Source organism: Podarcis raffonei, chromosome 1 (genome assembly GCF_027172205.1).
Source record: "Podarcis raffonei isolate rPodRaf1 chromosome 1, rPodRaf1.pri, whole genome shotgun sequence".
NCBI lineage: Eukaryota > Metazoa > Chordata > Lepidosauria > Squamata > Lacertidae > Podarcis > Podarcis raffonei.
In genome coordinates this window covers 64,312,269-64,336,996 of record NC_070602.1, presented here as the reverse complement: position 1 = coordinate 64,336,996, position 24,728 = coordinate 64,312,269, and the positions used below count along the sequence as shown (strand labels likewise).

Below are 24,728 nucleotides of genomic sequence, written 5' to 3'. Positions count from 1 at the left end.
CTAACTTGCTAATCAGCTGAAAAGATTGCAGGGATATTGCAGCTGACCAAGTGTTGTAGTAATAGACATCTCAGTCTGTTATGTGCATGAGATAATGTGTTGAATGTTTTTTGAATACTAGGGCCTACCTAATGGATCTGGCATCCTATTTCTATGGCATGAGTTGCCAGAGTGCAATTAGCATGCTAGAGTGTACCTTTGCAAGACACCCAATCTCAATTTTGATGCAGTGACCCAGAAGCAGAGGGGGATCACGACTCAGAATACCAAACATAGGCTAAATGAGAGCTGGTGTGGAGCAACAGCTAAGAAACTGAGCTGCAAATAAGAAAGTTCCTAGTTCAAATCTAGCCTCTGCCACTTAGTCCCGCATCTGCAATACAGGGATAATAGTGATCTAGCTTAAAGAAATACTAAGGATTATAACAAAATAAATCTGAAATGCTTTGAATGCTCTGAAGTGGCACATCATGTTTAAAACAATCATTATTTTTAAAAAGTTTACTCCCTGAATATATATGTTAGTCAGAATAGTAGTCAGACACTCCGTTCATATTCCAATAGTCTGGCTTAAAGATACTTTATTAAGTGTTGTGTCTCTATAAATCAAATTGACTTAATTGTCAAGGAACATTGTACACTCCTTGCTTACCTTTGTTGTGATTTTTGATCCTTAGGGCAACAGTGAGTAAGCAAATTATGTCCCCTTCTTGTTATCCACTGCCATCTGTTAGACAAATCTAAAAGAACTTCTTTCTGCTACATCAACTACTGACATTCCTCTCCCTGTAGTCTGTACAGCAGCCTTCCCCAACCTGGTGCCCTCCAAATGTTTCAGGCTCCAACTTCCAATAACCCAAACCAGAACTACCTCTCTTAGGGCAGCTGAGTGATCCAATTTCCTTCTTTCTACAGTAAAGTTACCAGATCTTTTTCAATGAATCCGGGGAGACTTTTCTAAATAGATGGATTTTGTCAGGGGACTGACTTGTAAATCCAGGGACTGTCCCCGGGAAACGGTAACCTTATTCTACAGTAAGACAAACTATAGGAATTCAAAAGTCAATTTATAATATAAAGTTAAATCGTTTTCTTACCACATTCTATTATAAGCCTACAAAATAATCACCCAACAATAGTTCACATTAAGCAAGTTAGTTTTTTTAAAACAGAAATTGGTATTGTAGGTTGCCATCCTAGAAGTTTCTTCCCTCGTTTCAAACTGAATTTGTAATTATCTGTAAGAGTCTTGGAACAGATCCAAGGTTTAAATATAGAATTCATGATTCCCACTCTTCAAGCAGACTTGAGTACAATAAGAATTATAATCAAGAGGCATGAGATGTGCTCAAGGAAGTGATTCTACTGAAGTTCACTCACCATTTATCTCATTAGAACAAATCGTAACATTGTTACTAAGATAAGTTACAGAAGTTGAGCTAGAGTTCTTTCTAATTAAGGGACAGGAGATTCAACAAAAGACAAATGGCAGTGTGAGAAGTAGATGTGGGTAAAAATGCTTTGAACAGTATGATCGAGTGCCTGCCCAAAAGCAGATCAACCCTCTTCCAAGGCTGCCATTTGCAGGCCCGCAGTTAATATAATTAAAGGGCTGTATCCAACACAGTTGTCCCATTCACACAAGGTCTTCCACTTGCACAATGGAACTTCCCCTCCCCCTTTTCCACTATGTGCCTCCCCATCTGTTTTGGGTTTCCCCAAACCCTCTGGAGTGGACTTGAAGGGGTGTGGGGAGAAAAGAGGGAAGGGAAGTTCTGTTGCACAAGTGGAAGTCTTTGCACAAATGGGATGATTTTGTTGGCTACAGCCCATTTTGTTCGGATTGATTTACATATTTACAGAAAACAAACACAGGTGATTACTCTTTTATGTTGTCTTTTCCATGGTCTCAAAAATGTACCTAATCTCATGAAGGCTAAAATGTAGCTAGATATATATTTAGTGAGAAAGCTAGATAAATGACCAATAAATAATTAAATAACATTATAAGGCCTTTTAAATGTGTTTGCGGCAGTGGGGTTACTGATTGGCTGCCAGTCAGTATAGACAACAACCACCTAGATGGACCAATATTCTGACTCAGCATAAGGAAGCTTCCTGTGTCCTTGGCAGATATATATTTGCACCCAAGACTCAACCTATGTGCAGATAATCCAATATTGACTTTTAAGTAGCATTTGCCTCACAAAAATTACCCTTCCATGAGAAGAAAATGCATTGAGAAGGGGGGGAGGGGGGGTAACAGAGTTGTGCTCACTAGTTTTGCCCTCTGCCTTGTCATTCTTATTACCCTCAGCTCATGGAGGTGACTGAGTGTAGTGGGGAGCCTTCTCATGTAACTGTGGTGGCTCCATGAACATTTTTTGCCACTGGTTTTTATCTCTGTTGCCCCCCTTGCTTTCTTTACATGGAATGGTAACACCTGAAAAGGACCAGTGACTTTATTTATCATGTTTATCCATCAAATTTCTACCTAAAATTTTCATAGCGATATAGACAAATATAAATGCTATATTAGCGCTAACCAACAGTAGAAAAAAACGTTTTTAAAGACCCATTTTGTAAGCTCTTGGGTGAATGAAAGATGATTCTCTACATTCAGATTCTTACATTACACTAGCCTGACAAACTTCCCTGGGCAGCTAGTTCCAAAGCCATGATGACACCACAGAGAAGACCCCACTTTGAGACCCCCAAAGTTTTATTGCATGCACTGACATGACTCAGAGCAAAGAAAGTCTTTGAAAAATGTTTGCTGGTCTTTGCTGACCAGAAAAATGAATTACTAGAAGGCAAGATGGTTTTATAATAGGGAAATAATAAGGAAAGAAGATGTTTTTTAAACCAATCTTTGGGGTAATTTATGGGAAGGTTTTTCTGAAAGGAAACTCCATTAGCACAGTGAGACTTACTTCTGAATAAACAAGTATAAAACAGAATGATACTAATCTGGAAGTAAAAATAGAATTGAATTTTTTAATCTCAGCATCTATAAGCAAAGTTGTTTTTTATTATTTGGTTAAGCTAATTGTAATATAGCTCATTGTTTCAAATATTAAAATAAGCTACTTAAAATTTTTTTAAGGCAAATGTTATGTAAATGTTTTTGCAGCTATAATCCAATTTAAATTACTTTCCCAGGTGTTGTATTCAATAAAACTGCCGTCCGTTTTCTCTGTAACACCTGCAACACTTTAATTGACATAAAGATAACGGTATGCTATATACAAAAACAATTCAGTGCAGCCATAGGCCATTGTTCTGGAAGAGATTATCATTAGTATAAATCCCATGTAAGCAGTCACTTAACTCACTAAGCTTCTCATTATTTTATATTCTGCCTCTTACAATGAGGGGCACACCTGCTGCTGCAATGACTGCCTCACACTGTAGCAGAGGTGACCAAATGTCCTAGGCTGCACATTAAAATCTTGTGGCTGAGAGCCAGAAGAAACACTTTAATGTGGTCTCTCCTGAAACAGCGTTCTCCCTCTTGTTTTTACCAGTAGCACTTTTTAAGAATTCCCAAATGTTTTTCTTGTTACAACACGGAAACAATGCAGATCATTATTTGATCTGTGCTGCAGACATATGAGAAAGCAAGCATGCGGTTGCCTCACAGGGTGATGTTTGAGGAACATACAATTGAGGTATAGCCATTAAATGACTTCCTCTAAATATTTTGCAAATACTTAAGACACCCCCAATCCCAAATCGTGTGTGTAACAGAGGTATGTCACAGTCTATAAATGCAAATTAATGCAGTCAACAATGTATGACTATAGCATCCCAGTGTCACTAGCCTGATGATGGTGAAGGAGCAGAGAAAGAAAATGTCAATTACAGTCCTCATCAGAAATAAACTGTTGATGCTAATAAGTAAATATGCCTAATTTGAAACAAAATTGTGAAGTTGCAATTAAAAACATGTAATCTGCACACATTAAAAATAGCTCCTCTAAGATATATGTCAGTTTAGCATAGTGGTTATGGAGTATCAGATCAGAAACGGGCAGATTCATACTTAAAACTTCACTCAGCTATGTAGCTCACTGGTGGGCTTGGGCCAATCCCCCTACTTCAAAATGGGATCCCGGAGGGGACAATGTATATACCACCCTGAGCAACTTGTAGGAGTGTGGCGCTTCAATGTAATAAATAAATGACTACTCACAGTACCTTGAATTTTGAAAGGATTTAAAAACAACAACAAACAATTAAACCTAAATCTCTACTTTGGGAAGGTAAAATGTTTGGACAAAATTTACAAAATGTTTCCCTCCTGTATCTGGAAAATTAACAAGTAACTTTAAGAGACTCTTTAAAGTATCTAATAGCTATTTAATGATAGGTAAATCTATTCAATTAGGTTGTAGTTATAAAAATGATTCATGGTGCCCACACACACACACACACACAAGGATCCTCAGAGCTCAATAGAGCCCTGATTCTCCCTCCTCCTCACTTACAACTGCATGTGTGCAGACGTAAGCATGCTCTACCAGCGGTTCTCAACCTGTGGGTCCCCAGATGTTGTTGGACTACAACTCCCATCATCCCTGAGCTCTGGCCTTGCTAGCTAGGGGTGATGGGAGTTGTAGTTCAACAACATCTGGGGACCCACAGGTTGAGAAAGGCTGCGACAGTCCAGAGGACAGGATGCCTCCCTCCTCTTCACTCCCAGGTTCATGTGCACAGAAACAAATAATGCACTGGAATAGTGTAGGGGACAGGACGCCAGTACGTATTATTCAAAACCACTGCAACATAAGCATGTCAGGGCTACTGGATGGGAGGTGTGGGGAAATCTGTTCTCCATACCAGCCCATCATACACCTGCAACCTGGCTCATCCCATGTGAGAGAAGGAAGAAACAGATTTTAACCTGCATGCAGACACTGCACCTGCACTAGAAAGACCATCCCATGTGATTTTAATACTTTAAAAACCCTGATTTCCTCACATTAACTGGTTTTATGGGAGATTTGTAAACAAAAGGAACAGGGGAAAGGGGAGGGAGAGATAGTTTAATGTAGTTAAAATGATATGTGCTTTCACAGCTTCCCTTCACAGGAATGGTTTCTTCCCCAGTACAACTAAATATCTTGCTTTTCTACATCAGAATGCATCTTCCTCATATCTGTGAGGAATTTCTGTTCCTTATGTCAACTGCTACATTGTTCTGCCTACTTTGGCAGATGCACTAAACAAAATCAGGTTCTAATAGTTTGACCTCTCTCTCTTCTTCTGTTCTCTAGGGCATAATAAAACCCAAGCCACAGTCCTACAACAGTTAATGAAGCTTAACCTTATACCCTCTTAATTACCAATGCATTACACTAACTACAGGCATCATACTTCTCTCTAAGCTATTTTACAATGCTGGAGAAGTACTACTGTGCTATTATTTAGCGACATAATTCATGCTGTATGTGAAATCCCTCTTAAATGAACTTCTTTGATCCTTTCGTTTTTTAAAAAATAGAATTTTAAATATTATCTATTATGTTCTAATAATCATTTGCAGTTTTGTTGCTGCTAAGATTAAGAACACATTAAAAAGTGTATGAGTCTAAATTGATTCCTGTTTGAAGTGATATTTATACAGTAATTTTTCAAAGATATATAAATAAGTGTTGTTCCTTAAACTTAGGACACTGGAAAAAAGGCAATTAGGAAAGGAACTACTTCAAAGTATATTATGTATAGTAACAACCATTTTTTTAAAAAAAGGAATATATTTTCCTGGACAAAGTCAAGCCCTATTTTTAATTAATATAAACAAGTGATTGTAGAGTTAATTTCTTCAAATGAGACTTGGCCCTGTGCTTTTTTATTTATTTAAACTAACTGAAGCCAACAGAATCCAAATTCAAATCTTTGTATTATCTACAAAAATTCTAACAGCTAAATGATAAATGAGGAACAGTAGCTGGGTTCTGAACATGAAGATATCATTTTTTATTATTTCATTTCATTTCACTTTATGTTGCATACCAGATTTCTATATTGCTACACACAAGGTGGTTTACAAGCTGAAGAAACAACAAAATATGCAGCAAAGATCACACATTTTATAACAATCTGATCCAATACGAAAAGCATAATAAAAAAATGACTTCTAACTGACTTTGAGTAAGTGGTCTAAGTCAAATCTATTATTTTCTATGTTTAAACTACTAAAATTTTTAGTATATAATAAAATATATATGAAAGGACAATCCCGTTATTCTACTCTTTCACTATTCTCCTAGATAGATCAGGAGAATCTCAATGACACAGTATGAGTAAAATAGAATAAAGAGCATTAGCACAATAAGAACAACAAGCAGGGATTTATTCAGTGAAAAACCAAACACACCCATGTATGGATAATTTTTTAAATAAAGGCTCTATATTCACAAATGTTCATTTTCAAAATGATGTTGGATATTTAAAGTACATATACATTTAGCGCAAATGTAAATGTCCCTCTGAAATTTAAACCACTTGGGGGAAACAGTTTGACATTATGGAATAGAAGTCTGAAGACAGATGGCATACTTTTGCATGCACATAAAATATCAGAAAGTGAGTTAAGGTTACCATCATATATACTCACAGCAAACTCAGGTGTTTGCCTAATACTCAGATTTTAACCTATTCATTCACTGTAGTCTAACTTTTATGGCATCCAAAATCCCTGTAACTCGAGATGGCCTCATTCTTCTTTACAAAGGTGGCTGGTCATGGACACTGCTTCTACTATGTCCATCTTTGTCAGAATATTAAAGAACTTCCTTGAAAATGCGCATTGTGCAGCACTATCCAGATTTAAAATGTGCTAAGCTACAATACCCATATTTATGAATAATGTGGGGATGATTTACTCTCTAGTGGTAGAAGGGTTGCACAAAGTGATCTAAACTAAATATAGGCTTTGTAGCTCTTTTTGGGGGAGGGAGGCAGGAGGAAAATCTTCATTTTAGTTGATAATATAAGGTTGATCGACAATAGCAGAAATTGCTTCATTCCTTGCATGCTTTCAAAATGTTACATAACCGCATCTGATAAACTCTGGCTACCGTAAATGTTAAATTACAGTGGATGAATAGGAAAACCCTGAGCATCAGGCAAACACACACAAGTCAAGTCTGTCTGCTCTTCCAGAAAATGCTTTCCAAATTAGGGTTGCCATACATCCGGATTTTTCCAGACATATTCCTGGAATACTGCAGTCGGCAGCAGTGTCCGTGCGGAAATAGGAAAAATCCAGATGCATGGCAGCCCATGTTGGTAGTGCCATTTCTGCATAAAAATAACATATTTTCTTTTTTGCATTTTGCCCAAAAAAGCTTAACAACTTTTCTGTCCAGATTTTCACTGTTTGGAATATGGCAACCCTATAAATGCTTTAAGTTTTAAAAATGAGGACCCATGCAGAGGTAATGCTACTGAGGATTAGAGGAATTGGGAATAGGATGCAGGGCCACACTTTCTTTCCCTCCTCTTTCACACACTAATTCTCACTACCTTCAACTAGCTGCTTTGTCTGTCTGCTGTTAAAACTAAGAATATTACCAAGCTTCCATTTGGAAGCATTAATGGTAGTGTGATGGGATGATGAGCTGCTTGTGCGTAAAGTCCTAGTCCCTCAGAGTTTGGCTAAGTCCACAAACCTCTGTCTGTGACGGAGCTCCTTAAGCATGGCTCCATCAGTCGCTCGTAGAATCGGACAGTGGGCGTTTACGGAACTTCTTCCAGCATAAAAGCTCCTTAACGGAAACGCGTCTTCTGGACTCTCGGCGTGACAGTTTCCTGCGAGGGGTAGGTGTCCCTATGGGAGGTCCTGAAACCTCCCCACTATTTTCGCTGGAAGTGTCTCTGAGCCCTCCCTCCGACTCACTTTCCCTTGGAACTCCTCCTCCTCTTCCCCTGCTGGTTCCCTCCTCAGCTGAATAGTCTCTCTCAGCCTCTGTGAGCCCTTTCACCTCCTGCTTCTCCGATGGCAGTTCCCTGACATCCACCTCCCCTCCAGGGCCCCCTTCACCCCCTCCCCTCCCCTCCTCTGCGGGAGGCGAGGGAACAAAACCCCTGAAAGAACCTCCCTCATCTTCCGAAGTTTCGAACACTTCCCTCCACCGGTTGCTGTTTCCGGTTTCCAAGTACTCCTCCTCATCGGAGTCTGTTCCTTCTTCCAACTCCGATTCCCTGAATCCTTCCAGTTCCTCCTCATCGTCGGTGGTGCCAAAGTACTCCCTCCGGAACCTCGCTACTGGCTGAGGTTTCCTGGGGAACCTTTGGTGGAACGTTTCGATCAAGATCTCGTCACTGACCTTCTCTGCCGTCACCCAGGTGTTTTCCGACTCCGGTTCCCCTTCCCACGCGACCAAATACTCCACCTGATTACCCTTCCACCTGGAGTCGATGATCTCCGCCACATGGTTGCTGCTTTCCCTTTCTTCTAAGACTGGCCCCCGTGTGGAGACCCCTTCACCTTCCCCCCTATATGGTGACAGTAATGACCTGTGGAATACTGGGTGCAGTTTCATGTGGTTCGGTAACCGGAGTCTGAAAGCCACTGGGTTGACCTGTTGAATGACCTCAAATGGTCCCAATCTTTTGGGTCTCAATTTCTTGCAACCCCCCTTGAACGGCAACCCTTGGGTTGACAGCCAGACCTGACTCCCCACCCTGATGGTTTCACCTTCCCTTCTGCTTTTGTCTGCCTGCCTCTTATATTCTTCTTTGGCCCTTTCTAAGTTGAGTTGGAGTTGACGATGGATCGCTTCCATTTCTTCTACAAAATGTTCGGCAGCCGGGACACTCCATCTCTCCCCTCCTTCCCCTGGAAACGCCCTGGGGTGGCACCCATAATTAGCCAAAAAGGGGCTCATCCCGGTGGACACATTCTCCGCATTATTGTAGGCAAATTCCGCTAGCGCCAACTTTTCGACCCAATCGTTCTCTCTGTCATTGACATAACACCTCAGGTATTGTTGGAGGATACCGTTTGCTCTCTCCGCCTGCCCATTGGTCTCAGGGTGCCTGGCAGTCGAAAAATTGACCTCTACGTGCAGTAAGCTCATAAGTTTCCTCCAGAACCTGGACGTGAACTGTTTCCCTCTGTCGGAGACCACCCTCAAGGGGGCGCCATGCAGCCTAAAAATATGTTCTACAAACAATTTCGCTTTCTCTTCCGCCGTGACTGCATGTGAGCAGGCTACAAAGTGACCCATCTTAGTTAACAGGTCTACTACGACCAGTATGGCGGTTTTCCCCTGGGATTTAGGCAGATCAGTCATAAAATCTATCGATACCGCCTCCCACGGTCGTTCTGGTGTGGGTAACGGTTCTAATAACCCCGCCGGCGCCCGCCTTTCTCCTTTGGCTCTCTGGCATTGGTCACACCTTCTTACATACTCCCGTACATCCTCCCTCACCTTGGGCCACCAAAATTCCCTGGTCACCAACCACATGGTCTTGTGTTGCCCAAAATGCCCTGCTGTGGGGTTGTCGTGCAGCTGTTTGAGTACTCTCCCCCTCAATTCCCCTTCGGGTATATATAATGCCCCTTTGTAATACAATGCCCCGTTTCTTTCTTCAAAACCTCCGGGGTCTTCTCCCTCTCTCCTTAAACCTCTGAGCTTATTCTGGGCGTATTCATCATTTACCGTTCCCTCTACCAGTTCCCTTTGCCCCACCCAGGCCGCCCCACACACCCAGCGGTCCTCTGGGATGATATGTCTCTCTTCAGGCGCTCCCTCCCCCTCCAAATATTCAGGTTTGCGTGAGAGAGCGTCCGCTCTGATGTTTTCTGGACCTGGCACATAGCAAATTTCAAAATGGAATTTGGAGAACTCCTGGGCCCACCTCACTTGTCGTTGGTTGAGCACTCGTGCCGTTCTCCAATACTCCAAATTCTTGTGGTCCGTGCACACTTGCACCTTATGCTGTGCGCCAATTAGTAAATGTCTCCATCTCCGGAACGCTTCGTGAATGGCGAGTAGTTCTCGGTCATATACGGTGTAGTTCCTCTCGGATTTGTTCAGCTTACGCGAAAAGAAGGCACACGGTCTCCACTCCGACTTATTCTTCCCCGGCTGAAGCAGCACCGCCCCCACCGCCCGGTCTGAGGCATCAGTTTCCACTCTCATTGGTTTTTGTAAATCCACATGCAGGAGCTGTTCTTCCGAAGCGAATGCCCTTTTCAATTCCTCAAATGCTTGCTCCGCCTCCACCGTCCAAACGAATTTCTTCTTGCTGCTGAGACAGTCCGTGATGGGAGCCGTTAAGTGGGCAAAGTTCTTGATGAACTTACGGTAAAAGTTCCCAAACCCTAAGAACCTTTGCACATCCTTTTTCGTTTTCGGTGTCTTCCATTCCAGCACCGCCTGGACCTTGCCTGGATCCATGGCTAATCCCTTGTCTGATAAGCGGTACCCCAGGAATTCCACCTCCTTGGTGTGAAACTGACACTTCTCCAATTTCACCCACAGCTGGTTTGCTTGCAGTTGGCTCAGCACTTCCCTGACATCCTTTACATGCTGCTCCTCATTCTCTGAATATATCAACACGTCATCGAGGAAGGCCACGCAATTCTTGTAGAGCAGAGGTCCCAGGACGTGGTTCATGAACGATTGAAAACATGCGGAGCCTCCTTGTAATCCGAAGGGCATAACTAAATATTCAAAAGCCCCCAAAGGGGTGAACATGGTGGTTTTCCATTCATCCCCTTTCCTAATTCGTATCAGGTTGTATGCCCCTCTCAGGTCCAGTTTCGTGAATATCTTTCCCTTCCTCACCCTGGTCAAAATGTCATCAATTCTGGGCATGGGGAGAGCCACTGGTTCTGACACTGCATTTAGGGCCCGGTAGTCCACTACAAGTCTGGGCTTATCCGTGTTTCTCTTGTCCACAAAAAACACTGGGCTGCCCCCCACCGCTCTGGACTCTCTGATGAAGCCCCTCTTCAGGTTTTTATCAATAAACTCCCTTAACTCCTGCATTTCCCTGTCTGACATGGCGTACAGCTTGCCCACGGGGAGCTGGGCTCCAGGGACCAGGTTGATTTGGCAGTCAAAGGCTCTATGCGGTGGTAGTTTATCTGCTTCCCTTTCGCTGAAGACCTTGCTCAGGTCAGCGTATTGTTTGGGCACCTTCCCTTTGTCCGTTACTTCCGTCCCTGCTAGAAAGGCTTTTGCCCCTTCCGGCACCTTTCCCTCTTTGCAGTGTTCCAGGCAATGTGCTGACCCAAAGGAGACCACTCTCTGATGCCAGCCCACTAGCGGATCATGCAACGCTAGCCAGCTCATTCCCAAAATAACGGGAGCCCCTCCCAGGGTGGCCACATTGAACGCTATCCTTTCGGTGTGCCTGGCCACCCTCATAACCATTGGGACGGTCTGTAGGCTAACTTCTCCTCCCAACAGCTCCCTCCCATCGATCGTGGTCACCTGCAGGGGGTTACTTAAAGGGAGTATCTGTATCTGGTGTTCAGCTGCAAACTCCTTACTCATAAAATTACAGGAGCTGCCTGAGTCCAATAGCGCCTTTGTCTTTAGTGGGTGTCTGTTTGCCAGCTCTAGCAACACCTCTATCACTAGGGCTGGTCTTGGAGGTTCCGGCGTGGGCACTTTTACTGCTCCTTGGCCTGGCTGCTGTGCCCTGACGATGGCAGCCAGGCGTTGGCTTTTACTGGCTCCTGGACTCCTTCCTCCTTCCCCCCAACAGCTCCCGCCATCCCTTGCCATTCCTTTCTTTGCGGGCAGACTCTGGCAAAGTGACCTGGCTGCTGGCAGAGATAACATTTCTTGGTGCCCTTCCCCTCCTTCTTCCGTCCTTCACTGGGATTTGAAACTGCGCGCGCGCGCGCTGTTCCAATTTCCATCGGCTCTCCTGGCGGGAAATTTGGCTCCGGAATCTCTGGAATGCGGAAATCCCTCCAACGCTCTCCTTTCCCTTCCCGCTTCTCCAAGGCTCTCGCCTCCTGGCGCGCTCCAATGGTCAGCGCTGATTTGGTCAGCTGGTCCATAGACTCCGCCCTGGGCGCCCGGGAAAGTTCGTCTTTCACCGCCGAAGAAAGCCCCTCTTCAAAAAGCATTTGAATGGGTTCTGCCGATAGGTCCCACCCCAATTTATGTATCAGCATAGTAAACTCAGTCCAGTACTCACGAACCGATCGGCTCCCCTGTTTACAAGCCATCAACTGTCTGCGCACCAGTCCCTGCTCAATCTCGCTGGAAAACATCAAATCCATGGCGCGAAAAAACTTCCTCGTGTCCTTCAGCATTTCACTATTCCCTGCCATCAGGGGTCTAACCCAGTCTCTCGCCCCCCCTTCGAGATGGCCAACCACAAATGCCACTCGCGATGCCTCGTTGGGAAAGTCGTCAAACTGCAGCTCGAGAGCATACTGCATCTCTGTCCTAAAGGCTTGATAGTTCCTGGGGTCCCCCCCAAACTTCTGCACCAATCCTGGCATCTTTCTTGCTAGTGGGGCGCCTTGTCTTTTCTGCATCCTGCGCCCTCCTTTCCTCTAGCCTCGCCATTTGCAGCGCTAGCTGGAGCTCCAACACCATGTACCTTTCTTCCAGGCTTGGACCCTCTCCAGCTCCTCCTGCTCCCCCGGTTCCGGCTGGGTTGCTCATGATGCCTCTCTGCACAAGCTGCTTTCAGGGACTGTCCGATTGCTGTGATGGGATGATGAGCTGCTTGTGCGTAAAGTCCTAGTCCCTCAGAGTTTGGCTAAGTCCACAAACCTCTGTCTGTGACGGAGCTCCTTAAGCATGGCTCCATCAGTCGCTCGTAGAATCGGACAGTGGGCGTTTACGGAACTTCTTCCAGCATAAAAGCTCCTTAACGGAAACGCGTCTTCTGGACTCTCGGCGTGACAGTTTCCTGCGAGGGGTAGGTGTCCCTATGGGAGGTCCTGAAACCTCCCCACTATTTTCGCTGGAAGTGTCTCTGAGCCCTCCCTCCGACTCACTTTCCCTTGGAACTCCTCCTCCTCTTCCCCTGCTGGTTCCCTCCTCAGCTGAATAGTCTCTCTCAGCCTCTGTGAGCCCTTTCACCTCCTGCTTCTCCGATGGCAGTTCCCTGACATCCAGCATCTCCAGAATGTAAAAAACAACAACACCTTAAACAATTCTTCCTTACAATTAAATCAATTGTAAGGAAATGCTTTCCATAGCTTGCAGAAAACTAGAGGTAGAAATAACAATCACAACATAATCAAATTCAGGAAAGTAAAAAATAAATAAATCATTTTGCTTCAGTCACCTCAAATCCTTAATTATACAAGCATTCTAGTTAAAATAATAATAATTAAAGACTGTTAACATGATTTTAAAACACAATGATAGTTATTCAGCACAGAGGTTTAACAGATTATAATATTTCTGAAAGAGTATTTTAAATAGTGTGAAAGAAACCAATGGTAGCTAATACAACAGCATTAAAAATAATAAAGGCCCACACCGGTTAAGAGTTATAAAAATGGACCACATGAAGTACTGTACTGGTTTCCTGTACTCCCCCTCAGCTGCTCTTCCATGCACAAGGGGACTGAAAGCTTTAATTTTTAAGTAATCTAGACTTTACAATTACATTCATACTTGGGAAACTCTTGTGTCTTTCAATGGTGGTTGGTTCAAACAAATGAGGATTAAAACCACTGTTTGAACCTGGATTGTTTACCTTAAACACTGTTAGAATAAATAATAGTTTCCCAAGTTTGGATGTAACCGGAAATGGTGGTTAGTTCAGAGTTTCACTGCTTTCAATCTCCTTCACACATGCACTAAGGAGAGAAGAGGGTACTGTTTATTTGTACAGTTTGTTCACAAAACACTAAAGCATAGCTTGTTATATCTGAACTGGGCCAAAGTTTGATCTAGGCAAATGAAAGAAAGGAAAATAAAACCATGGATTTAAAGGAGCTGAAAAAAGGAGAAGGCGACTTAAAATGGATTTTGATAAATAAGATAAAATGAACGAAAAATATCTCTTCCATGGCCACTAAGACCTGGTGACTAATGTCTGGGACCAGGAGTCAGATTCATTTTCACAGGATGACAGAGATGAGGACTCTAAAACTGAAGGCGAAGGACATGCAGGACCAGCCCCAGAAGTGCTGCTATCAGATGAACCTGTGGAGCCAGTGCCCACCCCCAAGAATGTGGTATTACTTGTCAAGGAGGGGGTCACTTTCCCGAGTCCTCCCTCCAAGCTGTTAATCACACACAAGCACCTAACGGGTTACCAGGCTTTATTGGCATCTTCTCTGGCACCAGCTACACAACATCAAACAACAAGTCTAAAACATGGCCTGTTCTTTCTCTCCCCCAGCAGGTTAACTCGTAGATTTATAGGGTTTGGGGGATGTTGGCAAATAGCCAGCCCCACCACATGCTCCCATTCTGCCTGAGGGGCCCCACCCAGCAGTACTTGCTCACAGGATCACTACTTCATGACACTACTGTCCTCTGACTCTGAGGATTCCACTGTGGAAGGCTAAGGACCCTCCACTCTGTTGCAGTAGGCAATTACTAGAAAAGACTGGGTCCTATTAAGTCAAGCAGTATAGACAGTGTCTACAATTAGGTGGCACCTGCTGCTACTGCTATATAAGGGCTCAGTTTCAACTTGTGCTAGAGCAACTTCAGAGCTCTGTGTTTCCAAAGCCTTGCCTCCAGTCTGAACCCTGTGCTCCCTTGCACTCTGGCTATGCCTTGCTGAAGAACAGGAAAACCAACAGCACACACCTAACTATACATTTATGCTATGTATTTTTGTGTTTTTATACTGTGATCCTCACCTCAGATGAAGAGTGGTATATAATTTTTTTTTGTCTACTCAAAAGAGGTCCTTTTGAATTCACTGGGGGGTTACTCCTAGGTAAGTGGGGTAATGATTGCAGTCTTAGTGAAATTCTTGGCTGGAGATGCATTCTCACTGGAAGATAGGCTAGGCTGATAGCATTTGGCTACGAACACCAAATGAGCTTCATGGCTGAGCAGAGGTTAAAGGGCAAAGGACCCCTGACAGTTAAGTCCAGTCCCGAACGACTCTGGGGTTACGGCGCTCATCTCACTTTATTGGCCGAGGGAGCCGACGCTTGTCTGCAGACAGTTTCCGGGTCATGTGGCCAGCATGACTAAGCCGCTTCTGGTGAAACCAGAGCAGCGCACGGAAATGCTGTTTGCCTTCCCGCCCGAGCGGTACCCATTTATCTACTTGCACTTTGACGTGCTTTTGAACTAGGTTGGCAGGAGCTGGGACCAAGTAACGGAAGCTCACCCCACCACGGGGATTCGAACCGCCGACCTTCCGATTGGTAAGCCCTAGGCTCAGTGGTTTAGACCACAGCGCCACCCGCATCCTTCTGAGTAGAGGTTAAATGGACCCCAAAACCAATGAAACCAACAACACTGAAGCACACAGCTTCTCCCTGCTAACCTTCACTTGTTAGAATGAAAATGAGTCCCACTTACAACTCATCACATGTAACTTCCTAAGCACACTTTCTGGATTCTACAATATACTGAAGAATAATTCTGCATGACACTGTAATCAGGTCACATAAAGATTTGGTTTAGTTTTTACTTTATAATTTATTATGTTCTAGTATGCAGCAGTACAGCTGTCTGTTAGAAAGATGAAGTGACTGAAGAGAAATGTTTTAAATATCCTGTTTAAAACCCCCTGTATATTGTTCTATCGGATTTTTACAGGGGTGTAATTTTTCAACAATGTTACATCTTAATGCTGACTTCCTGAAGAAGCTTTGACTACAATAGGCATGAATGTGTTTTCAAAGGATGATGGATAAATTGCTGGGTGGTAATATAATATATCTTAGGCAGCTGATGGGGCTTTTTTATGTTCTACGTGTCTTTTAGTTACACAGTTTTAACATAATTATGGTCTATAAAACCATCTCTTCCCTCTCCTAGTACCAGCAATATTTGTCTTGGTTATAGGATCAAGAAACTCCCAATCACATATCATAAAATTAAAACAGGTCAATTCAAAAATTTCTACAGTGAATCATATGTATAAATTGTCTTAGTTTGTTGTTAGTCACCCATATACTAGATTAGTTGCAAGCTGATGATATGCTGTTAAGGAGCAATGGTTTATTGGGATGGAGTAACAGTAAGTAACATTGGGACATTTCCAAACCTACTGTCTAATAAAACCCAGATTATTGAGATAAGGGTAGATCAAACCAAAAGCCCATCTCATTCTTTTCTTATAGTGGGAAGCCAGATGCCTATGGGAAGTCCATATGCAGGTTATGAGCACAACACAACTCTTCTGATTGTGTTTCCCAGCAACTTGTATTTGGAGACCTCTGATACCACCAGCTTGACCACAGCCATGGAAAGAGTTATCTTCTGTGAAAGATCATAGCATAACAGATGAAATCAACCCTTAATGTTCTCAGTGAATGTCTGATACACATGTCACTGTAAACAGAAATTCCAGTAAACCTTTTCCTCTTTTGTTCATGTTTAAGAGTATTAATTCAAGAAAAAAGCCTAATGAGGACACAAAAGTGAAGGTGAAATTACATTTCATAACAGATATTCAACAAAACATTTCCCTCTCAACAGGGCAACCCTACAATTAGGCAGAGAGATGTAGGAGCCTCAGGCCATAGATGTGAGGGTGGAAGGAATGGGAATGAGAATGAAATGTTATAGGACAGAGCTGTGTCTGCTATGAAGTCTGCCATACACTCCATGCGTAGTCTGCTGTCCTTAGGTGTAGCAGAGCACAGTGACCCATTATCAGTGTTTAAGTATGATTCAGCTGCCAGTCTGATCATCTTCTGTATGTTGAATCTACTAGGGCACCATCTTATCCTTTACCTCAAACAACGAAAGATCACAGCTAGGACCTGCCTCTCAAACTTTCTGGATGTGGCGCTGGGGTTGTTAGATCCAGACCTTCCCCTATTGTCCTCCTAGCTGCTAGTCTCAATCTCCACTGAGGTAAAGCTTCCCAGCTCTGATCCTCTATATTCTCTTCTTTCTCATTTTCCCTCTTTCTCTTCCTCCTTGTTCCCTTTTTCCAAGCCTTCACTTCTTGCTTCCTTACTCAGCCTCCTCCAGCATTTTCTCTGCTTTGCTAATCTATCTACTGACTCATTATTCTATGGCCTCTTTGAGACTTGTGTCTGCTGCACAGCTAGCTGCCACGTTATCTTTTAGCCAGAAGTACTCCCCAGTGTTGTCTGTGCTGCTGCCTCTACCTCTTTAAGGTAGGTTGTGGGGCCAACAGAAATCAATGAATATCCAAATCCTAAGGCTCAGGTGATAAAGGCTAGGAAGAACAACAAGTACAAAAGCTAATTTCATAGTATGCTTACATAATACTATATTTTTAAAAGACTTTTAAAATAAGTCTTATTGTGGAGTATTGATATACAGTGGTACCTCACAAGACGAATGCCTCGTAAGACGAAAAACTCGCAAGACGAAAGAGTTTTTCGTTTTTTGAGTTGCTTCGCAAGACGAATTTCCCTATGGGCTTGCTTCGCAAGACGAAAACGTCTTGCAAGTTTGTTTCCTTTTTCTTAAAACCGTTAATACCCAGGGTGCATTGCTTGAAGAGGTGCAGTTGCGACTTGACTTCGAGGAGCAACTCATAGCACGAGGTGTGGTAGCCTTTTTTGAGGTTTTTGAAGACTTTGGTGATTTTTGAAGCTTTTCCAAAACTTCTTTTGCAGCCATTTGGTAAGTTAAACTTTTTAAACTTTTTTGGGGGGTTTTGGATTTTGGGTTGGGGTGTTTGGAATTCAAGGACTTGGTGTTGGGGAGGGGTTTGCAAGAATCTGGAAGCTTGTGTGTGTTTTTTCTGCATTTTTATGATTTTTTGTTACCATTGGGGCACTCTGCTGTTGTTAAAAAAAAAGATTTCTGGGTTTGGAATTCTGTGTGGTGGGTGGCTGGGGGAATAGTTGAGAAGGGGTTTGCAAGAATCTGGAAGCTTGTGTGTTTTCTAGGAGGTTTGGTGCTTTTGAATTTTTTGGATGTGAAGCACTGATTTTTTTTGGGGGGGGGGTTGCGAAGGTAGGAGCTGTGCTGCCATGGGGCCCAAGAAGACTGCTGCTGCAGAGGCCGGCGAGAGGAAGAAGGAGAAGGTTACGCTGGAAATGAAGAAGGAAATCATCCGGAAGCACGGCGGTGGAATGCGTGTGACAGACCTCGCCAGGGAGTACGGGAGGAATCCATCGACCATCGGGACCATCCTGAAGATGAGGGAGAAGATCCTTGCGACTGATGTAGCCAAGGGAGTCACCAGGATCGTGAAGAACCGCCCAGCTGTTCTGGAGGAGGTGGAGAAGTTGCTGCTCATCTGGTTAGAAGAGAAGCAGCATGCAGGGGACACAGTGACTGAGGCCATCATTTGTGAGAAGGCCAAGGCCTTGCACGCAGACCTCGTCCGGCAACAGCCAGGAACCTCAGGCAAGCCAGAAGTCTTCAAGGCAAGCAGAGGCTGGTTTGACCGGTTCAAGACGAGATCTGGAATCCACAGCGTGGTCAGGCATGGAGAGGCTGCCAGTTCTGATGTTCCTGCGGCTGAAGACTTTGCAGCGGAGTTCCTGGAGGTTGTGACGACGGAGGTCTACGTTCCACAGCGGCTGTCCTCCAAAGAACTGAGGGACATTTGCCAGAAGTGGAAAGATGTGCAGGCTTTTGCACAGCGGCACCACCCTGACAAGGACCTGACATGTGACCTTGCGAACACTTTTGATACGAGGGTCATGTCGTCTTTCAGGGAGGTGCTGAAAAGGCGGATGAAGCAGCAGACCATGGACAGGTTCCTCAGCAAGAAGCAAAGAGTGGAAGAGGAACCTTCTTCGAGTTGTCCCCCAGAGTCTTAGAAAATGTATGTACAGTACTGTACACTTTGGTGATTTTTAAATGCTTTTCTGTCATGTTTAGAAACTTAAATTATTGTTCCTTCAATTTTTGAAATGCTCTTTACAGTATGTGTGACTTTAAAGAGCACTTAATAAACTCTTTTTGTACCAAATTTGGCTTTGTTTGGACTTTTTTTGACCATAGGAACGCATTAATTGATTTTCAATGCATTCCTATGGGAATCCGTGCTTCGCAAGACGAAAAATTCGCAAGACGAAAAAACTCGCAGAATGAATTAATTTCGTCTTGCGAGGTACCACTGTAATGTGTTGATATTAAGTGTATTTGATATTTTCAACTTCTGGTAACTGAAGTTTTTATATATGTATTTATATATGGTTAGTTTCAGTTATTTCTAAAGCTAGGCCCCACAAATCAGCACAACAATATAAAATGGCAAACTATTTCACAACACTGGCGCACACTACTCTGTGTGTACCACCAACCCATGCTTCATAAAAAATGGCATTCAGGCTCCTGTTTGGTCAATCACATTGGTACCTAGTATGAGAAGTACAAGCACTTCAAACTCAAGACGTGATGTCATTTTACTTCTTTTCTTCGCCCCATTTTCCCAACACAATCTCTCCCCCCGCCCCCAGTTTCTCTGAATCACTATAATCACTGAATTCTGAATTTAATCAAGGTACAGGTAACGTATTCAGGAAGATTTTAGGTAATTAATAACACTATACTCCCCTGACACATACACTACTTTTTACATGGAGGGAGTAGACAAGGCATGGTTGGTATGGTATCACACAAGTCCTTTACTAACAGAGTTGTCATATAGGGCATAGTCTGCCAGCTTTAGGGTTGCTTTTAGCACCATCTAGACTAGAAGATATGGATTATTATTATTATTTTACCTTTACAATATCAGCAGGCTCCTCTTTATCTGAAGCAACAAATAAATGATGTCCACAGACTATTCCCTCTGAAAGGAAATGCTTGAACAACAGATTGGAATAAATACCGTATACATCTTCCTCTGTGAAAAAACAAAGCACACACATTATTAGCATGACAAACCACATTTGGTGGTGTGGAAGAAACATAGATAGGGCAAAAGAGACCACAACTATGTACTGTCAGTGCCTCTACCATTGGGCTTATACTGCTCCGTATGTATTCACAGGACTGTAGGGGCCCCAAAAGATACCCCAAGCAGATGGATAGATCTACTCTTAGAGAATCATGTGTCATAAGCCTTTCTTTTAGGCCAGTCTAGAAAAGGCACATCTCTGAAAATATGAGAGACTTGACAGCAGCAGCTCCATCACCACTATATTGTGCATAACCATTAGCAGGATGGCATTTTCACAACTTCCATTGCTATTAAAGAAGCTCTTTAGAACATAATTAGAGATATGTAATTACTGTTTAACCAGTTGTGGCTTTTAGTGGTTAAAAAGGAGTGTTACTCCTGCTGCAATCTTCATTGGCTTCAGAAATTTCCAGAATTTGCTATGTTATTACAAAGAAAAATATTTGATTTGTTTATTTCTGTAGAGAAATAAATGTGAAATCTTAACCATCATAACAGTACTGAGCTCTTATCAGCATCCTTAAGCATTTTGTTGAATAAACTATACATATATCCATATATCTATGAATCATAGGATCTGCTATAAATATAATAGGGGGAAATCTAAATAAAAATACGGTAGTCTGCTGTGTTGCTTCAAGGAGTATGGGATTAAGTAAAAGCCTTCCTCAACTAGTAAAAGGTGACACCATGTACTCTTGCTCTCATGCTGAAAGCTGACCTATCATCACCTTTAGACCTCAGCATTCTAAATTCTGAAGCAGTGGCTTCCCTAAACATTGTCATTTGTATCAATTCAGATTGTTAGAAATTTCTTCATCTACAAAGAGAAAGAATCCTTCTGCATCTTTAAAGGTGCATGGGGACTTCAACTTTAAGAATTCAACTGTAAGAGATATTAAATATTAAAATCTGACATAAGGGGATCTGAACCAACATTTATATTTTGGTGCTTTGCTTAGGGTTCAGACATGTAGGCTGCAGGCAACTTTAGGCTACTTTAGAAGTAAGAGAAATGGATTAGATACCAGCTGTGACCTGAAGTACCGCCATAGTAATGGATGTTCCACTTTAGCCAAATTTTACCAGTATAACAAAACTTTTGGATGTGGTAATAAATTAAACGGATTTTAGAACTGAAGGCCTGATTTTACTGAAATTATTACAATGATATTTGATGATTACTCAGATGTCTTAATTTTGTTTTTGTTTAGAGTTCTTACTTCTAGACTGCAGTAAGGATTTTAAACTTTCTCTTTAAAAAAGGTGAACCTATCGTAATTTTTCAAAATACAGAGTATATTGTTGGCATTATGTACCCACAAAAAATAAGTCAAATGTTTAGTTTAATTAAGGAACTTGTATAGTACAATCCTGTGGATGTCTACTTAGAACAGGGGTAGAGAACCTCAGACACACCATCTTCACCTCCTTGGGGCGCTGCTCAGGTCACTGGTGGAGGAAGAGGTGTGCGGGGGGAGCACACCGTCCTCGGCAGCGCGATCCTGGCAGGGTGCCATGCCCCCATGACGCGTGCCATGCCCCCCTGGTGCCGGAGCATGAAGCTCCGCCACTGGCTCAGGTAACATCCCTCCCCAGGCTAGCCTCTTCTGGACCTGCTCGATTATTTTTCCTGGCTTGCCTGTGTCCTGAATGATGATAATGTATGTTGCTTGCCTGGGTGGGGGTATGCGTGTCTGCATGGCTGGAATGTAGCCTATTATACAACAGCAAAAATAACCCACATTTGCCTAGAGCTATGCCCACCACTGGCATGCAGCCCCCAGAAAGTTGCCCATGAGGGAATATGGTCTTTCAGCTAAAAAAAAATAAAATCCCAACCCATGATTTAGAAGCAAGTCCCATTAAGTTCAATAGGACTTACTCCCAGGTAGGTGTGTACAGGACTGAAGCTTTAAATTGCTGAAGTGACCATTGTCCCTTAGGCTTCACTTCCCCACTCCTAGAAAAAAACAGGAACAAATGAAGAACCCCATTGGATAATTCTAGTTACAGGTAGGTAGCCATGTTGGTTTGCCGTAGTCGAAACAAAATCCCCCCCCCTTCCAGTAGCACCTTAGAGACCAACTAGGTTAGTTATTGGTATGAGCTTTTGTGTGCATGCACACTTCTTCAGATACACATTATCTCATTGGATACACATTATTGGATACACATTATCCCATTGGATAAGATTAAGATGCCATCTAGTCCAGCATCCTATTTCCAATAGTGGCCGTGTAGACAGTTCTGAGGACATACAAAGGATGAAGGCCATAGCCCTCTTTCATTGTTTGTTCCAAAGCAACTGGTATTCAGAGGCATATTGTCTCTGAACATAAAGGTTCCTTTCAACTACCATGAGTATTAACAATGATATTTATTGTTGTTATGAATAATAATAATACTGTGATTCATTACCTACTTTTCACCATAAGATCCCAAGGTAGGTTATACCAATTTAAAATACAACATAGAATCATAGAACTGCAGAGTTGGAAGGGACTCCAAGGATCAACCCCTTGCAATGCAGGAATCTCAACATATGGTCCCCAATCCAATTTAAAACCATACCAGGCCCTGCCTAGCTTTGCAAATGTGCTAGCAGTTTTATTGCTTCACCAATAGCATTAAAAAGAGTTTAAAACAAATTAGCATGCAACAAAAACTGTAAAATGAAAGTGCCAGATGCACCTAAGTTGTGGGGAGGGAATCCCACAACTTAGAGGCTGTCACAGAGAATGTCCTCATCTAGGTCATTACTATTTTTATTAATTAATTTATTGCGTTTAGATCCTACTTTTTCCCCTAAGGAATTTGAGTTGTCATACCTGGTTCTCCTCTAAGAACAGTGGCTGGCCCAAGGTCACCCAGTGAGCTTCATGGCTGAGTGGGGATTTGAAACCTGGTCTCTCCCAGGTCCTAGTCTAATACTCTAACCACTACACCATGCTGGCTGGCTACCAAAACCTGAGAGGGTAGTGAAACTACCATGAGGGTTCTCTCTGTTGATCTTAACACCAGACCCAAGAGGTTCTATAGAAAAAGAAGCAATCACTTAGGGCAGGGGTCAGCAAACTTTTAAAGCGGGGGCCGGTCCATTGTTCCTCAGTCCTTGGGGGGGGACTATATATATATATTTTTTTGGGGGAGAACAAATTCCTATGCCCCACAAATAACCCAGAGATGCATTTTAAATAAAAGGACACATTCTACTCATTTAAAAACATGCTGATTCCTGGACCCTCTATGGGCCGGACTTAGAAGGCAATTGGGCTGGATCTGGCCCCCGGGCCTTAGTTTGCATACCCATGACTTAGGGCTTTAAACACTAAAGTGAACACTTTGAATAGGGCCCAGAAACAAACTGGCAATGCACCTGTTTTAAAATGAAACCCCAGCTAGAAATCTGGGGCAACTCCATGCACACTGCAATAATCTAATCTGGAAGTTACCAGAGCACGGAGTGCAGTAATCAGTTGTTTCTGTCTAAAAGGAGTTGTGGCTAGTAAACCAGCCATAGGTGTGAAAAGGCACTCCTAACCACTGAGGCCACCTGAGCCTCCACTGAGCACATACAAGCTATGAAACTGTTCCTTCCAGAGGATTCTAAGAACATGCAGTCTCTTCACCTCTAGGACTTGAGAACTTGGATACAAAACATCTCTGTATTTTCAGGATCCAGCTTTAATTCATTGGCCTTTATCCAGCCCATCACGGCCTCCAAGCACTCATCTTATACATCAACCACCTCTCCTGATTTATATAGAACAAAGAGAAAGAGCTGAATATAATATGCACTCCAGTTCTCCTGATTCAGCTTCATATAAATGTCATCAACCAGATTGACCAAAGCAGTTTCAGGGCCATGACTGGGTCTGAAGCCAGTCTGGAATGGCTCCAGATAATCAGTTTCCTCCAAGAATGCCTGGAGCTGGACCACCACACCCTCTCTTGCCCCAAAAGCTGATGTTCACCGCTGAACAATAGCTGTTGAACAGTTCTTGATCCAACGAGGCGACACACCACCATCTCCTTGTAGGTGGACGGTACCACCTGCTCCAGTGAAGCATTGATCACTCCCTGGATCCACCCCCTACAGTTAGCTCTAAGAAATGTGCAGGTGGTTGGCCACACTTTCTCAAGCTGCCTGCCCACATCCTCAGGATACAACAATTGAAACTAATCCAGCACAGATGGAACAGACAACCTGCCCATTAATTTTGTGTATAATTAAATCCCCACTCAACCAGTAATCCCACTGGGTGATCTTGGGTCAGTCATGATCTATTGGCCTAAGATACCTCACAGGGTTGTTGTGCTGTACACTGTCCTGAGCTTCAAGGAAACTCTGAATAAGAATGCACTAAATAAATAATCAGTGTTTGTTGTAGAAAAAAAATCTGATTCCAGCATTTCAACATGAAATGATACTCTGATTAGTAATGGGACATGGCTGCAATTTTTTTTATTAGTTAAGATAGAGCTATTTGTTTCTATTAGCTCAATAATTTTGATACTGATAATCATCAATAACAGTTAGTTGAAAGAAAAATATTTCAGCTGAGGTTTAGATAAACACAGTGCAATTGGTCTCAAACAATACTGAAGCAATAACATTTGCTATGTTACTAAATGAGCCAGGCTGCATTTTATAGCTCACATTTGCAATGTTAGGTTTTCAAGTTTTCCAAAAGAACAAGGAGCTGTAAGAAAATAAGTGTTTTGGTTCCTCTAATGCTACA

At 42.9% G+C, this 24,728-nt stretch overlaps 1 protein-coding gene across 2 annotated transcripts in view; it reads right to left on the bottom strand.

The window, feature by feature from the left end:
• ELP4 (elongator acetyltransferase complex subunit 4) overlaps positions 1–24,728 on the bottom strand; it is a 148,081-nt gene that overhangs the window by 111,655 nt on the left and 11,698 nt on the right. For both annotated transcript variants that reach the window (XM_053389901.1, XM_053389891.1), the window contains exon 3: positions 19,805–19,926. In XM_053389901.1, the coding sequence (XP_053245876.1) occupies positions 19,805–19,926 (122 nt within the window). The remainder of the gene's footprint in view (positions 1–19,804; positions 19,927–24,728) is intronic.